The sequence below is a fragment of the Terrapene carolina genome, unplaced genomic scaffold (assembly GCF_002925995.2).
Source record: "Terrapene carolina triunguis isolate 2854851 unplaced genomic scaffold, T_m_triunguis-2.0 Scaffold69, whole genome shotgun sequence".
In the NCBI taxonomy this organism is placed as follows: Eukaryota; Metazoa; Chordata; order Testudines; family Emydidae; genus Terrapene; species Terrapene triunguis.
The window spans coordinates 38,117,749-38,134,652 of record NW_020664420.1 but is presented as its reverse complement, the minus strand read 5'-3'; the positions used below and the strand labels follow the sequence as shown (position 1 = coordinate 38,134,652).

The window sequence follows — 16,904 nt, the reverse complement described above, 5'->3', positions numbered from 1 at the left end:
TTAGCCTCTATCATGCTGATCTCCATCCAAGTTTCTTTAAAAGAAAATTATGGATGCTAACAATCAATTATAATTAATACAATTACTTTCAATGGCTTAAAGAACAAACATGGCACTTCTGCTGAAGCAGCAGCCCACTGTTTCAAACATGCAACATTCTCTTTGGGTTGTATAGAGTAATAGCAACTAATAATTCAAAGAAAGGGAAAAGACATCATCTTTATTGTATGGCATTTAAAAGGGAAGGATAACGATACACGTTATTTTCAATATTTAAACTTTTCAAATAGCAAAATTTCCTTTACACACATACCTAACATACACACAGCTCAGGCACATCTACCTCTTATTCAACCAAGTTAGAACCTAAGCTGCAAATCATCATTTTGCTCTAATTTCTGAAATAACGTTAAACTGCGCAGTCTAGACTCTCTTTCTCCATCTTTCCACAAAATAATAAGGTGGTCAGCAGAGCATGTCACCAGGCCAAGTTCACTAAAGTACAGGAACATCTGCAATGAAAACCATTAACATGGTCATGCTGCACATGTAGATTTAGGCAAGTTGCTTATTTTCAGCTTTGTGAGAGACGGATCATCGGGGATCCCACAATATTTCTGTTTAAATGCAGAATAATGTTTTCCACATATGTGAGATTTCATACAAAGTTTTCCATATCATATGTAAACTCTTTGATACTAAAATGTGAGGCAGAGATAGCAGAAAAAACAAGCTGTGTCACAATAATAATCTCTGGTTCTTGTAGAACATTTTTCATCAGTAAATTTCAAAGCATTTTAACAAAGGTCATCCCCATTTTACAGATAGGGAAACTGAGGCCCAGCAATGAAGTGACTTGCCCAAGATCACCCAGCAGGCCAGTGGCAGAACCAGGAAAAGAACCTAGGTCGCTGGACAGTGCTCTAACCACTGGGCAACACTGTCTCCTGCATCACATCAGGGCCTATCTCAATGGGCTGGGGGACCTACACACCACTAGTGGTCATACAATAAGTGAGAAGATGGCAACTTCTTCAGGCAGCAAAGTGTGCCTAGCCAAGGCAAACACAGACTGACACAGGAAAGTGGCCCAGCCAGAAATGCTAAAGAATGGCAGAAAGGAAGTTGACAAGATAATTAGGGCTGACAAATGGTGCTACTGGCAAGTATACAGTGTGAAGAAAGGGAAGCCCCTGAAGACTTCTCTTCATGGACTATCAACAATCTGCCAACAGTCAAGAAGCAACAAACAGTAAAAGGAACCAGGAATGGCAAAGCAGCAGATGTCAAACTGTCATAATATGAAAACAATTCAGTTCAGCAGTCAGAGGAACGTGTCATGAGGCACAACTATCTCACAGTTGGAATATCCTGATTCCTCAACTGATTAGGAAGATTCTGTCCTGCGGAAGCATTCAGCCAAAGGAGTCTGTCACAGCCTGCCTCCTCCAGGAACAGCCATAGCAAAGTTACCAACAATGGGGACTCTCTCAGGTAGAAATACGTCAAACCCACAGCTTTGGATATCATGTTCCACTGGCAACTTTCATCATGCAGGCTAGTTTTCTATCTTAAACAGCTCCAGTCTGCTTGGAGTTAAAAATTTCCCCCATGCAAAATGCTGCAGCAAACAGATCCAGCAATCTGGATAAAGTCTATTGAAGACCAAACAGTTGCATAGTGGCATGGGGTATTTCAGTGATTGATTCACATGCACTCTCCGCAGGAAATGGCTGTGGCTTGCTGTGAATTGGATGTGGCTGGAGTTTTTAAGCAAATATGAATTTTTGCATGAAAATCAAATACAATCATAGGAAAACACTGTTTAGAGCACAGGATACATTTTATCCTTGGCTTTGTTTTGTTACAAAGATGCAAGTGGGACAGCAGCTCCTGGAGTTGCATGTTATGCCAGGAAAAACCTCACTTCCAGAATTAAAGGGCTAATAATATATTAATTGTCGTTACGTGTGGTTACACTAGACCTTCTCAACTATGGTGTAATAGTGACTCAAAAAAGAACGGTCTTCTACACAATGACTGCCCCTTCCTTATTCTCTACCTTCTTTCCTGTTTGTAAAGATAGCAGGGAACATAAGAACGGCCATACTGGGTCAGACCAAAGGTCCATCTAGCCCAGTATCCTGTCTTTCAACAGTGGTCAATGCCAGGTGCCCCTGAGGGAATGAACAGAACAGGTAATCATCAAGTGATCCATCCCCTGTCGCCCATTGCCAGACTCTCTCTTCTGGTTATAGAAAGGTCCATCCCATCAACTAGCAGGAAATTCCCCACCCCAGTGCTGACAATTATATATTTTAATTGTTTTATATTAAATCCGTGTTGGTGATTAGATGTGGGATTGAATAGGCCCTTTAACTAGGTTTTCTACCTCCCCAACCAACTCTTTCTTCCCCAGATACATAATGTTTCTTTCTTATGCTGAAATTCTATAACAAGAAATAGATACCCTTGTTGGTGGTCATCAGACTGCAGAACCATGAAGACACGGGAAGGTGCAGCTATTTAAAATTAAAATAAATCACTAACATTTTACTGGGCAGATAGCATGGAGTGATACCTGATTTAAAAAGGCAGATATAAAACATCACACTGTATACATGAGGGACATTTAACATTGCTTTCAATCAATAGCCAAAAGAAACATTTCTGTAAATGTTTATGGTTGATGAATGAAGAAAGGATTTTCATAAATCTTACAGCACAGAAGGCTGCTTAACGGGTTTTATGTATTACAGCCCCCTGGATTGGAGTTGGAGCCTGGAACCTGCATATCCAGGTTCCCAACGCCAGTTTCTGAGATCTTCTGAGGACTCAAGTAAAGGTTACTTAAGGAACCTGATAATGCAGAAAGTGATATTTTCTATGGCTTCTATTTCTACAGCTCTCCTCTTGGAGCTGTAATTGTTCTAATTCTTATCTAGATTTTGCACCAGTGGATTTGACTTCTCTCACATTGCACAATAAATCTAGACATTATTTTGCCCCAGACATCTTAGTGATGTTCTTGGGGTTTCTCTTTTTTGAGAAACTTGCTGTGAACCAAACAAGGCCAAAGCGCAGGCCTCATGCAGAGCTGCAGCATGACAATCAGATTCCCAATCTCCTGAGCCATCTAGTCATAAATTACAGATGTTTAAGAAGAAACATTACCAAAATTACAGCATTAAATAAGATTCACATTTTGTTTCTCTTACTAAATTCCACATACCTGCACGGCTGATGAATGCCCAATCAAATCACCAATAAGCTCCAAGGAATATGACGTAGTGCTTTCTTGCATCTTTTTAGCAGTTTGGCTTGCTTGTTTGTTGGCCCTTCCAAAGCCCCACATGTTGAGAAACCCTGGGACACGTATAAAGGAGAAAATCCTTCTTTCCATTTTGGCAAAGGCTTGTATTAATATTTGACTAATTAAACACTATACTTACTTAGAGGACTATGGGATAGTCACTTAACTCAAAAAAGACAACAGATGATGTGTAATAAAACATTTCTGCACCTGCATTAAGATCACACACTTCTTAAATCAGTGGGTAACAGAAACTTTAGATACTGTCCCCCTTAGTAGGCCTGTCATGGCAGACAAGTTAAATTACCCGCTTGGAATGTAACTGGGATGAGACAGTGAAGAAGGTTTAGCACAGAGAGAAGCTGCCCAAATGAACCCATGAGACAAAGGTGTATAGTGCAGTGCTATGAGGCTTACCTCTACTCTGTGCTGCCTAAATTCATTGGTTGTCCTTAAATGGAACGGAAAGGGAGGAATGAGGCACTGATCTCTCTCCTCAGTGACGTGCACAAACGCATCCATGTTTGTCAATAGCTAACAAGCTCAAGTTTCTGTTCCTGCACTATCCACCTATATATTCTCCTTCCTACAGAAAACTATCACCCAGAGGGACTTGAGGACCAAAAAGCTCTGTTAACTGCTCCTCCAGGACTGCTCTCACCAGCTGCTGCTGCTCCCAGATATCCAGAAGCAGCTGCAAATTCAACTTCCCTAGGTTATGAACTTAAGCAAGAAAGGGCAGGTAACTCCATAATTCACAACATGGACATAATCTCTAGCCTTGCTGCTGCTGTTTTCCCCACATCCTATATGCACTCTCTCTTATCCAGGCTGATTCTCTGTAGGCTAGTACTCATTTATGCCCCAGTCTCCAAAAGACACTGGGTAAATTGTGTAACTGTATTGACAGAATTGAAAAGATTGGGTGTCATCTATCTATAGACTGAAGACAGGGCTGGATTGAGGGGAAAGCAACCCAGGTGACCGCTGGGGTGCCAGGTGTGGGGGACGCCGGGCTCGGGGTGCGGGTTTTGTTGTTAGCGACAAAAGGGAAAATAGAATGTTTGAAGTCAAATGTTTCAGATATTCCGTATGTGAATTCATTTTTCACTAACTTCCTAAAATGTTCTGGACCTTTGTAGAATCGTGTGGAACCTTCCAGACTTTCTGAGAACTACATTTTCCTTGAATCTCCTAGAATGTTGTCAGCCATGCCCTCATGGGAAAATAAAGGGCAGGGCATCACCAGTCCGTCATTGAAATATAAGAACAAAGTGAAGTGAGAGCCCAGGTGTGACACTGTGAACCTTGTTTTATTGTGTAATTGTGGGGGGAGGGTGCCAAAGACGTTCCTCGTGTGGGGTGCAATATGGTCTAGGGCCAGCCCTGACTGAAGATGACCCCACCTATACTTTCTCACTAACCCTTCGATCAGCCCAACAAACACACTGAACAAGAAGGGTGACAAATTGGAATCCTGTATGAGAGAGACGACACAACAAATGAACAGTTACTCTCCGGGATCACTCAGAGAAAAGAATAGAGCAAGGATCAGCAACCTTTGGCACACGTAGGGTGACCAGATGTCCCGATTTTATAGGGACAGTCCTGATTTTTGGGTCTTTTTCTTATATAGACTCCTATTACCCCCCACCCCCTGTCCCGATTTTTCACACTTGCTGTCTGGTCACCCTAGGCACACGGCCCATCAGGGAAAGCCTCTGGCGGGCCGGGCCGGTTTGTTTACCTGCCACGTCCGCAGGTTCGGCTGATCGCAGCTCCCACTGGCCTCGGTTTGCCGCTCCAAGCCAATGGGGGCTGCAGGAAGCGGCGCGGGCCGAAGGATGTGCTGGCTGCCCTTCCTGCAGCCCCCATTGGCCTGGGACGGCGACCCACAGCCAGTGGGAGCTACGATCGGCCAAAACCGTGGATGCGGCAGGTAAACAAACCGGCCCGGCTTGGGCTTTCCCTGGCAGGCCACGTGCCAAAGGTTGCTGATCCCTGGAATAGAACAACTCCATCTACCCCCCTACCATGTAGCCCCATGTAGCATGTGGCATCTTCACCTGCTCCTGATTATAAAAATTATGTACCTCCTATATGAGAACATAAACAATCTTACATCATATAATACATCATGTATTGCATCACAACTGAGCAACAGCTCAGATTTTGAATACTGAGTATAGAATATTCATAGTGAACTGTTTCTAATCAATACAGAGAGTAAAAAAAAAAGTCTTCAAAAATTAAAAATAAGTTAGAATGACTCTCTGAGGAAGCTGTGATCTGCTGGTGAATATTCTATGAACAGAGAAACAAGCTTAAATATACTCACTCAGTTTCAGCAAAGACCCTAAGGAAGAACAAATACTAGAAGGGGAGTCTGTGTGGTGGATCTCTGCAACCAGATGGAACCCCAGTGACTTCAACAGGGCTCCTCACTGTACAGGGGGCTACCTGGCCAGAGCTCAATGCAGGAACTTTGTAGGTGAGGCTATGCACACCAGCTGACTGAAAGTCTTGAGATCTTTGCTTATAAATTCCGGGGGAGAGAGAATAAAGGAAAAAAAGCTTTCTGTGAAAGCTGCCCCTACTGCAAGCATGTCATAGTTTCGTTTTTTTATGCTATGCTCAGGAGCTTCTAGTTTTGTATGGTCGACTTTGGGGTCCACAGGTGGGTGGGGATTTGTTTGTTGAACACCATTTTATAACCAATTCTCTCTGGAGCTAGAGACAAACCTGTTGGCACAGGCTCAGCTGGAAGCTGCTGCTTTTCACGTAGCTCCCAAATGCGAACACTGCCATCTTCTGAACATGATATCAACTGCCTGTCCAACCAAATGGGGAATTACATTGAAACAGAACCAGCATGGAGACATATTAGCACAAATCGACTTCTAAAATTTCACTGCAGGTACAATAAGTCCCCCAAGATTCTACCCAATTTTATTACCAGTAACTCTTAAGAATTATTATTTAACATGATGCTGAGAGATCTCTTGCAAAAGGACAAATTATAGTGAACTCAGGAAAATTAGTATAAAACTATACAAATTTGCAATCCCATCTAATGCTTTTAAAAACGTACTGCTTTATAAAAACAAATGCAAGCTTTGCTCTGCAAAGACTAATGCATGTGTGTAGTCTTAACAACTTTAACCATGCAAGTAATCCAATGGAGTGAGTCTACTCACTGCTTAAAGCTAAGCACAGAGCAAGTGTTTGCAGGATCAGGGCCTTATTTTACCTTCTGATAGACATCTCCATAAAACAATAGTGGAGAACGGCAACATAGCTATTAGATAGAGATATCTACAGCAACCAGCTGTCTTGTCTTAGCTCTATTTTGATGGATTTGTAACTCATCTGTAAATATTAAGCTCCTGCTAGACACTTGGCACTAAATGACAAAGACTGGGAGTGATTATTTTCTGTTCAACATTTGTTCATTAAATTAATTAGGCTGGTTTTGAGCAACAGAAATGTTTAAATGAGTTTGGCATGTGGCTTTGTTTTGCTTTATTAAAAGCAAATGTGAAAAGATATTTCCATAATGTAGACTAATTATTTTGCTAGATTTGAATTTAAAAAAGCAAAAGGAAGCTGTGTACTAAGCATGCTGAATTCTATTATTCCACATCAAATTATAATGGTGTATTTTCAAAACAGAAAACAATGCTATTTCTTATGGCAGATCAAGCCAAAGATCAGGTACCCTATGCTGCCTTGGGAAGTTAAATGTAGCTTTGCAGGTTGTCCCTAGCCACCTTTCTGAGCCTTGCATTTCTTTACTGCATTACAAAATTTACCATGACTTGTACCTGTTTGGAAGTTTTGCAATGTGCAATACAATGGAGTCATGAGCAGTTCTCTGGCAGGCAATCACACGCTTCATTTGAAGGTTATAGACATATATGCCCTTCCCAACAGCAGCAAACACACACTGGAAAGAAAATTCAATAGAACATCATACAGATACAGACATAAAACTATTACTTTGTGTAATAGATTTCCAGTGGTACTATGACATTATAAAGCCACTGCTACCGGGCTCAACCTATTCTTTTAACCTGCATTAATGCACTGCCTTCTGCAGTATAAAAAATATCAAACGATTGGGAAAGCTTTGACACTTCCTGGATGAGAGAGGAAGATTGCTTAATGGGTAGGAGATCTTACATATCATTGCAACAAAATTAGTACAGCATAAAAATGTACTTGTAATTATATTTGAATTCCTCTGTATGCTGAATTCCAAGTTGGCTACAGTGATATAAAAAATTCACAAAGCGCAGCAACTGTTTCTTTTATGGAATATTTTTATTCAAAAACGTGTTAACTGATTGTGATAGGGTGTGCTGCCCACACGGGTCCTGCAGGGAAAGCTGCACAGATGAGTTACTGCAGGGAATGGACCTTGGCTGCTGTGTAAAGGGTCCCTGAGCCAAAACCTGGAGTATAGGTTGGGCCCGGTGGCACTGTGAGACAGTGAAGCAGAAGACTGCCTGAGACTGCTGGAGAGCAGGAACCTTGATGCACTCCTCCTGGAAGGGGAAACTACAATAACGACCTGGCCAGAGGGCTCAGTCATGCAGAGGACGCTGCGGTTCCTGGAACAAGAGAGGGGTTGTAGAGGAGAAACTGATGGGGTATAACCACTGGAAGGAGCATTGGCCTACCTGAGTTAATCCCCAGAACCACCAGGAGGCAGCACAGTCCACCGGTGAGTAGAGAAACCCATCACAAATTGATGGAGAACGTGGGCAGGATGGTCACCTCCGACACAAGGGATCAGGAATGGACTGTGCCTCACAAGATCCCCAGGTGAGGGGCAGAGAGACACTATAATGCGGTTGAACCCTGCAGCAAGGGTACATAACAGAGAGAGAACTGCTAAAGGAAGGCAAAAATGAAATGCCCACAGTAGAGACTTCCTTTGCTGAGGGAAGATGTCCCCTACTATGGTGCATGCCGGAATTTCTGCTCCCACAGTGGGTAGATAAGAAGCAACGGCGATAGGTCCCTGTTATGTGGGGATAGATATTAGAGAACCAGCAGAGACTGTGTGAAACCCAAGTGTATTTACAAGACTGTATGGTGCAGGTAGCTTGTCAACAGCAGCAGCTGTACAGAATCCCTCAGGAAAGAAGCAGGAGGAGTTTTAAGGGCCACGAATGGGAAAGGTGCTCCAGGACTAGGAGGCCAGAGGCCCAACCCCAAAGTGTTATGGCTGTGGGAGCCTGAAGAGGGCATGCCCCTATTTGGAGGGAAGCAAAGAGCCTTACCAGGAGACAAGGACTAAGGAGAGGGCCCAGAGAACACCACCCAATAAGTGACTGGGTTGGAGGAGGACCTGCTTTTGGTGTGGGGGAAAGGGCTATATAAAGAGGCATTGACCCTCACAGGGGAAAGAGAGCCCAGAAAAGGGCAAGGGACTGAGGCAAGAGAGAAAAGAGACAGAGGCCCGTAAGGAGCTCATAAGAATAGTGGAGAAGCCCAAGAGGCAGGTAAAGAAATGTGAGGGGAAGAAAGAGCCTCTGCATTAATTACTGTCCTCCCTGGAGGCCTAACACTGAGATGAACCACAAAACAGTGAGAACTCAGAGCCTGGGAGCAAGGAGGACCAGGGGAGAGAGAAGCTGTTAACTGCAGAGCAGGCCTGGGTGGAGGCTGCACAGGACCTGCAGTTCTATCAGGAGAAACTCAGAGATGCTATGGAAGAAGGAGATAAGTCTCTGACCATGAGCTACAGCTTAAGACAAGAAAGGGATGACCTGAGAGCCCAGCTACGGCAGGCACAGGTAGGTGATTTAGAGTAGAAGAATACCTGCCCACCCCTGGTTTGCAGCCTTGAGGGAGAGGGTGTGTGATGAGGTGCACTCCCACACTTGCCTTGCAAAAGCTGAATTGGGCCAGGTGGATCCAATCATCTAATTAGGCTGGGGGGGGGGGGGGGGGGAGAGCTTTAGGTGGGACGCAGCTACTTACAGAGAAGCTCACCTGTGAGGGACAGGTGGAGCTTTTGTCCAAGAGAGGAAATTAGAAGCAGAGGGGGCTGCAGGGAGAAAGGAGGGGGGGTTATAGAGATGAGTTACCTGGAATTATTCCCTGGGAGGATGGAGTAAAGAGACTGGCAAACCCAGAGGAGGGGCGGGAAAGCTAGGAGGGTTGGAAGTGGCTCAGGGAAAGGCAACAAGGTCCAGGGAACAGACCTTGGCTACTGTGTAGAGGGTCCCTGAGCTGGAACCTGGAGTAGAGGGTAGTTCCCAGCTTCTCCTGCCTGCTGCTGTGGAAGTGGCACTGAGGCAGTGAAGCAGAAGACTACCTGAGACTGCTAGAGCACAAGAACCTTGATCCACTCCCACAGAAGGGGAAACCACAATAGTGACCTGGCTGGAGGACTGAGTCACAAAGGGGACCAGGGTGTAATGGCTTACTTTCACCTCTGAGCAGCTCCGACCAGCGGTGAGTAGAGCAACCCATCACACCTGCCTAGGCCAATTCTAGTTTAAAAGTACATGTAGAAAGAAGAAACTCTAATAAGTAAGTTTAATATCTCAAAGAGCAAGAAGAACTTGTACACAGGACCAATTTGTATAAACTACAAACACTAGCAACAGCTCTGGAGTTGTCCTGCACAAAAGAGATTATTTATGCAATTTCACTGCTGGCTTTATCACAAATGATTTGACAAACTTTTCTTTCCTCAGTAAAGTATCTGAATGAGTTTGCAGGAAAACAATATTTTCTGAGGTATCTTAATACCATTTTACCTGAACTATGGGGTTTGGGCCAGTTTATTTCAACAATTTTTTATCACTATTATTCTTTATTTATGTTGTGGTAGCATCAAGAAGTCTCATTAAGGAAAATGAGCCCCAGTGAGCTGGGCTCCTATAATGAAAGACGGTCCCTGCCCCACAGAGCTTCCATGTATTGCAAAAGCTGAAAGCACTATTGTTACAGCATTTATATTATCTTAGCAGAGTGTAGGGATGCTGTACAATTACTAAAACATAACTGTACAGTTCCCCCTCATTATGTAATGATGTCTGGTTTGCATAATCACTGTATTCCACTTGGATGGCAGCCATTATTAGCTATAGGGCAGTATTCTGCAGAATCACTTTACAATTATTCTCAATAAATGTACTGTGAATAGACAGATCTGTCTGGGAACTTTTTCCCAGCATTCCCAGCTGGTCTTGTAAATTTGGCAGAACCAAGCAATTAGACCTAAAGTGGCCATTTTGTACCTGTTTTACCTTCCTCTCTTCCAGCTGATGAGTACTGAGATCCTCTTATGTTTCCCCTCCAGCTTTCCCACTCTTGTACCTCATAAGACAGAACATTCTCGCAAACTACTATAGTCCCTCTGGGTCCCATACCCAGAAACAGTTGCCCATATAGAGATGCTTCCTCACTCAATCCAAATAAAGCAGAGATAAATAAAGAAAATTATTTTAAAAACAAAACATCAGACTGCATAACAGGGAAATACTTTTGTTTAAAGTATTTAAAAACCCTTTTGACTATTTCTTTCAGGCCAAATCTTACTCGCCATGTGAACTGTGCAATTGACTTCAATGAGGACTAGCTCTGATCCTTCCTCTAATCCATTTCCTCCTCTCTACAGGCCAGCAAGGTTCTCCTCATTTCCACAATAACTATGCTAGATTTGGATTTATATTGGGTTATCTCAGCCCCTCCCTCCCAATTTAATTTTGAAATTCAAATATATTGTCATTATTCTGAGGTGAGCCTTGTCAACCAGTAGGGAGGGGAGGAGATGAAGAGTGTAAGGGGAAGAGCCAACAGGGGTTTTTTGGGAACAATTTTTGGGTTTTTTTGTTAAACAATTTCCCTTTCAGCAGTTTGCAAGCCCATCTGGGGGATTTTCTCCTTTCACTTAAAACTTGATTTAACTAAACATGCCCTAACAATAACAACTTGAGGATGCTTTATTGCATACAAGGTAATCATGTCCTGAACTGAGTTTCTTGGAAAGAACGCACACCCTTGTGTTATCACTGATACGTTATAATAAGCTCTGCAGTTCTTTGCGACCTTCTCAATCAACTACATTGGCCAAGTCTCTTGGAACAAAGGCAGGAACGCTTTTTACTACCTTGTATAGACATGTTCACAGTCAGGAACAGACTGTAAATATGCCCTTTGTTTAATTTCGTTTATTAATTTTAAAGTGCCTACAGCTAGAACTGTCTGAGAGGCAAATTTTGAGTTGCTGCTCCAAACAGTTGGAATAACTTCATTTCACTGAAACAGGCACCTACCTTGTTTGGTTTTTAAAACCAATTTAAACACTTATTAAATCAGCCTTTGACAATTGAAAACAAATTAAATTGTAATTGTTCACTGTTGCTGTCTGCTAGTTCTCAGGTTGAGTCTATTGACTCTCTGTACTGAACTACTTAGAAATAGCATTTGGAACCACTGTAACCTTGTTAGTCCAATGAGAAAAACATTAATACTATTGACTGCATTAATAAATAATACCCAGTTCTTAAGATAGCTGAGTAAATTTTAAACAAACATCACTTATTGCTTGCTAGAGTAAACTGAAAATGTTAACTTAAAACAGTCTGCTTTCTATTATAAAGTAAACTTCATTTTTTATTTTTGTTTGCTTTATTTTGTTTAAAATTTTTTACCTCTGCATCAGATGTTAAATGCTGAATTGAAACTTCATGTTGGTTTTGTGATAATTTAATTTCTTGTTGTGCGACTGTGTGGAAAGAGGGGTCCCATGTGTTGCACTCGCATACCTGACTTATCCAATCCAATGCATCCCAGACTATCAGCTCACCCACATGAGAGCCAGTCACAAAAGTCAAATCTAGGCAAAAGCACAAAGCCACATATTATAAATAATCCATTTTAAACTAGGAAGCCGCTCTACAAAAGCAACAGCTAAAAAGCTGCTAGATAAAACCTGTTTCTAAGGTAGTGATTGGCATTTGTAGTATGTATTTGGTTAGGTAAAATCCTCTGTCCTTTCAAAGAGGTGGTAATCTGATTTCCTCCCTTATTGATATCAAATTTAAATACATGTTTTGCAAAACAAATCAGAAACGAAAACATTTCAACTTCTGTGATGTATACCATGACAAAGAAAGGCACCACCAGCAAAAGCATGTACAAATGCTAAGGGTTTTTGTCTTCACCCTGCATCAACAGACACTTATACTTTATTGGTGATTCACTGGATCATCCTCTCTCAGACAGAACATACAAGTTATTTCTTGGTGTTGAGAAGGGACTATGATAACCTAGAATGTATGATAGATGGTGGTGTAGGATGGGCATTGTTAAGCACAATTGTAAATTGGGTATGTTGTGAGACAAAATTCATACACTGTTGGGTACAAGGACAGAGAAATCTAGGATGGAAGCACCACCCAGAATGCTCATTTGGACCTTTGTGTAGGTTGAGTTTGAAGGGTCACTGGTTGGCTGCTGACTAGAGAGTGCCAGAGAACTAGACTATGATCAGGAAGGGAAGCATTGCTGGGCTCTTAAAAGATTAGGCTTTCCCTCCTGGAGTAAGAGAGAGAGGTTAACAAAAGCTATTCTGTTTAATCTGGTTGAATAAAAAGCTTAACAGTTTCTCAAACCCAGAAATGGGAGGTGTAGTCAGTCAGTAGATTCTGAAGAGATCTGCAGAGCCCTCAGAGTTAGGGAAAGCAGCCAGGATTGCCCAATATTTACAGGTAAGTGTCCTGAGAGAAAGAGAGGTTACAGGAGGGGAAAAGGCTGTACTAGCAACCCAGACATATCAGTGTTGAACAATGTGTCCAGGGAGGGGTTGGGTTGTGGCAGCTGGTTCCCCCATTTGTAGCTTTAGTGGGTGGGGCTGAGTTGTCTACCATTATCATGACATCATACAGATGAGGCACTTCCTGCAGCAGCACTTACAGCACTTAGTGGGTTGCCTTTTTAAACCCAGCATTGTTCAACTCCTGGGATCAGAACCAATGGAATACTGTGGGAACAAAAATCCCATAGATCTTGCTATTCTAGAATCTAAGCTTTCATTTTCCCAGTTTTTCACAACATTGCACCATGGCCTCTGGCACTATAACCCCGATGCAAGAAGTCGCTATGCCAAATCCACAGGAATCCTGGGCACAGGTAGAGTTGTGGGGAAGGGCCAAAGGAGCGTGGGAGAAGCAGGAGAGGGTGTACCAAGGCCAACATAGGGGCTACTACAGCAGGGGCGAAGTTAGGGCAACTATCACGCCTACCCTATCCATCAGCAGGGTCTCTATCCGCTCTTGCAGCCTATGTACAGGGAAGGCATACTAACTCATCTTGGTCCCTGTGCCGGCGCAGGGATGAATCTGGCTCAGACTCCCGAGTTGTTCGTTTGTTCAGATGGGTTTGCGTTAGGATTGAACATTAAGCCAATTTAAAGCAATACTAAAATCACAACTTGATTTTTTTTTGTAAGATTTGAGTGTCCATGATGTGCTGCAAACTTTTTTTAAAAAAGCAACCTAACATTTCCTTCAAACTTTGTAATGTCTAACAACTTACCACAGTCATCTAAGTTAAGCAATTGTAGGAGGTCACGGAAGGGAATCATAGAATGGTGTTTTTAAACTTCCAATACAGCAACAAGATAGCAAAAAACAAAATACAAACCAAATTCTATTCCTGTCACTGACATAGGTTGTGACTTGTCCAAGACTAAGGAGGACCCAATCTGGCTTAGCTTCCCCATCCATATAATAGTGATAATGGTACTAACTTCACCGGGATGTTGTGAGGATGAGTTAGTGTTTTTGAAGTCATTTGATGATGTAAGGATTTCATAAGTATCACTACATATAGTTTTTAAATTTGACTATCTTCACAACTCCATTTGAGAGTTCCTCTAGTGGTTAGAAAGCTTTGTTCCAGTTATGTGTCTGGCCATAAGCAAACTAAACTTCATAGCTGAAAATATTCCACTAATAACTAGAAATACTAACTAATAAAGCATCAGTCTTACCATTGACACTGACCAACGAGAGGATATTATCTTGATGGTCAGCCAGGCGTTTTACTTCAAGGACATCCCAACCTTCAGATCCCTCAGTGGAAACTACCAACCTAAAAATTACTTAAGATAGATGGACAAATTTTCTAAATAAGCATTATCATTTGTATAGAGTAAAATGCATCTCTGTTTAAATGAGAAACTCCACTATGATGGAGTTTTGTGAGGGTTTCCCAACCCAAAAGCAGCTTTATTACAAAATTTTAAAAATAAAAATTTGAAAAAATCCTTGTCTTTTAAAATAAAATATGCACCCTTTAATTTATTTTCCAGTTTGTTTTTATGAACACAGCAGTTTTTCTTTGGCACATCAGCCCCATTTCCTCCCCCAATCTCTCTCCCCCCACCTCCACCCCCGATCTGACTGCTTACACTAAAAATAAAATTCAAATAAAAAAGTTCAAATAAAAATACTTTTGATCAGAAATGGTAAAATTCCACCTGATTCCTAATTTTGAAACAAATAGTAAGCCAAAGAATCTCACCCCACCACAGAAGTGCTGCTTAGAGTGGCTGAGACATAACTTTGCAGAGAACAAGCAAAAGAAGTTGTTGGGTTTTTTTGTTTGTTTTTAATAAAGTGCAGTGGCTGTCCAGTACGGCGCACCAATTGCATTTTACTACTTCACTTGCAAGGGGACCGGACATTGAGTGTTACACTCTACCAAAAAGTTGAATCAGAAGCATTTTTAAAACACCAGTTTCATCAGTTGTAATATGAAGTTAAAAAAACAAAAACAAAATTAAATAACATAGTCAGCAAGGCAGACCAGACTCGGGAAACATGCAGGTAAATATATATTGGGGGGAAAAACAAGGAAGGAGGCAGCTGGATAGAGTGGCACCTGGCTCCAATTTTCCTACACAGTTTTGATAAAATGCTTCAATCCATGTGTTCTTGCAAGCTACTGCATATAAGAAAAAAAAAAAATCTAAACCTCTTGAATATATAGAGGGTTATGGAGATTAAGTTGAAATGTAATATACTCACTCAACTCTTTGCCAACAGCTGCTGCAACACAGTTTTTAGGCAATTCAACCAAAGCACTGATATCTTTAAAAACATGCATAAAGAAAGGAAAAAATGTTATTCTCAATACAAATATAATGCAGTTAAAGAAGGGCTATTTCTTCATAACTCTAAAAATTGTGGATTTTAATATAAGAAAGGTCGGTTCCACATTCTCAACACACAGTTGAGGCAAGCTGATATCACTTATGTACTGGCAACACAAATACACTGTTAAATCATAGAAAATTTATCAATTCATATATATTTCAAAACACTTTAACAGTACTTTTTTACAAACAATGTTCATGTTTAGTAAAGACCATGGGCTAGATTCTCACCTGGTGTAAATTAGCAAGGCTCCATTGGCTTTGATGGAGTTATGCCAGTTTACACCTGCTGGCTGTCTAACCCAATATGTTTTACTTCCTAACTTAAAAAAAAAGTTAGAAACAAAAACCAGGAGCATTCTGCCACACTACACCATTCAAATTATTTTAAACACTGTTGGCCTGATCTCCAGAGATGCTGAGTCCCACTGAAATTAAAGGGAGCTGCAGATACACAGCACGTTTGGGGGGGGGGAAAAATCAGACAATATGACAAATCTCTTGTAACGAGGGATTTTGTCACCATTACAACTGTAAAATGACCTAAGTGCTTGCAGTCTTGTGGAAAGTGTTGGACAAATTTAGAACATGGGAGTTGAGGGCATTCAGCACCTCACAGCATCAAACCCTTCCTCAGAAACTGTCCCATAAACGAAGAACAGCAGTGGTTTGTGACTGTGTCCACCAGACAACACTATATACACTTTAATAGGTTTATAACTGTTTTTTATTAGTCCAATTACAAACTGTTGGCATTGTTTGTAGCTCTATACTATACTTCATCTACAGATATGATTGTGTGATTTGGGTGCATTTTTAATTAGCATTTCCCTTTTTATTATATGCACTGTATGTAAAATATAGCACGACTGATTTTTATAGGTAGTTCTGAGTCCACAAATAATGTAAGTTAATATATAGTTAGATTTGTATGCCTTTACTCCCAATTTCTATTCCACATCGTGTGTGTGTGTATATATGTGAGTGTATTTTTTTAATTATAAAAAAATTACACACTTACACCTCTACCCCGATATAACGCGACCCGATATAACAAGAATTTGAATATAACGTGGTAAAGCAGCGCTCCAGCGGGGCAGGGCTGCGCACTCTGGCGGATCAAAGCAAGTTCGATATAACACGGTTTCACCTATAACGTGGTAAGATTTTTTGGCTCCCGAGGACAGCGTTATATTGGGGTAGAAGTGTGTGTGTATGTATATAAAATTAGTGTCTGTGTGTATTCACATAGAGAGGCAGATAAAGCATATTTGTATAGTTTTATCTATTCTAATTTTGAAGATCTAGGATTACACACACTTATGTAGAATAGCAACATACAGATAGATAGTACTCCTATGGCAATTAAGTTAGAATAGGGAAATTCATATAAATGCAGTGATTACA

General features: G+C 41.4%; 1 protein-coding gene across 1 annotated transcript in view; it reads right to left on the bottom strand.

Annotated features, from left to right (window-relative positions):
• Positions 1-200: 200 nt before the first annotated feature.
• Positions 201-16,904, bottom strand: part of WDR41 (WD repeat domain 41) — a 35,500-nt gene continuing 18,796 nt past the window's right edge. Inside the window, exons 7-13 of the mRNA XM_026649131.1 lie at positions 15,370-15,432; positions 14,331-14,441; positions 11,989-12,173; positions 7,138-7,259; positions 6,056-6,144; positions 3,233-3,366; positions 201-512 (exon numbers count right to left, since the gene is read on the bottom strand). Coding sequence (XP_026504916.1) covers positions 360-512; positions 3,233-3,366; positions 6,056-6,144; positions 7,138-7,259; positions 11,989-12,173; positions 14,331-14,441; positions 15,370-15,432 — 857 coding nt within the window. The 3' untranslated portion in view covers positions 201-359. The remainder of the gene's footprint in view (positions 513-3,232; positions 3,367-6,055; positions 6,145-7,137; positions 7,260-11,988; positions 12,174-14,330; positions 14,442-15,369; positions 15,433-16,904) is intronic.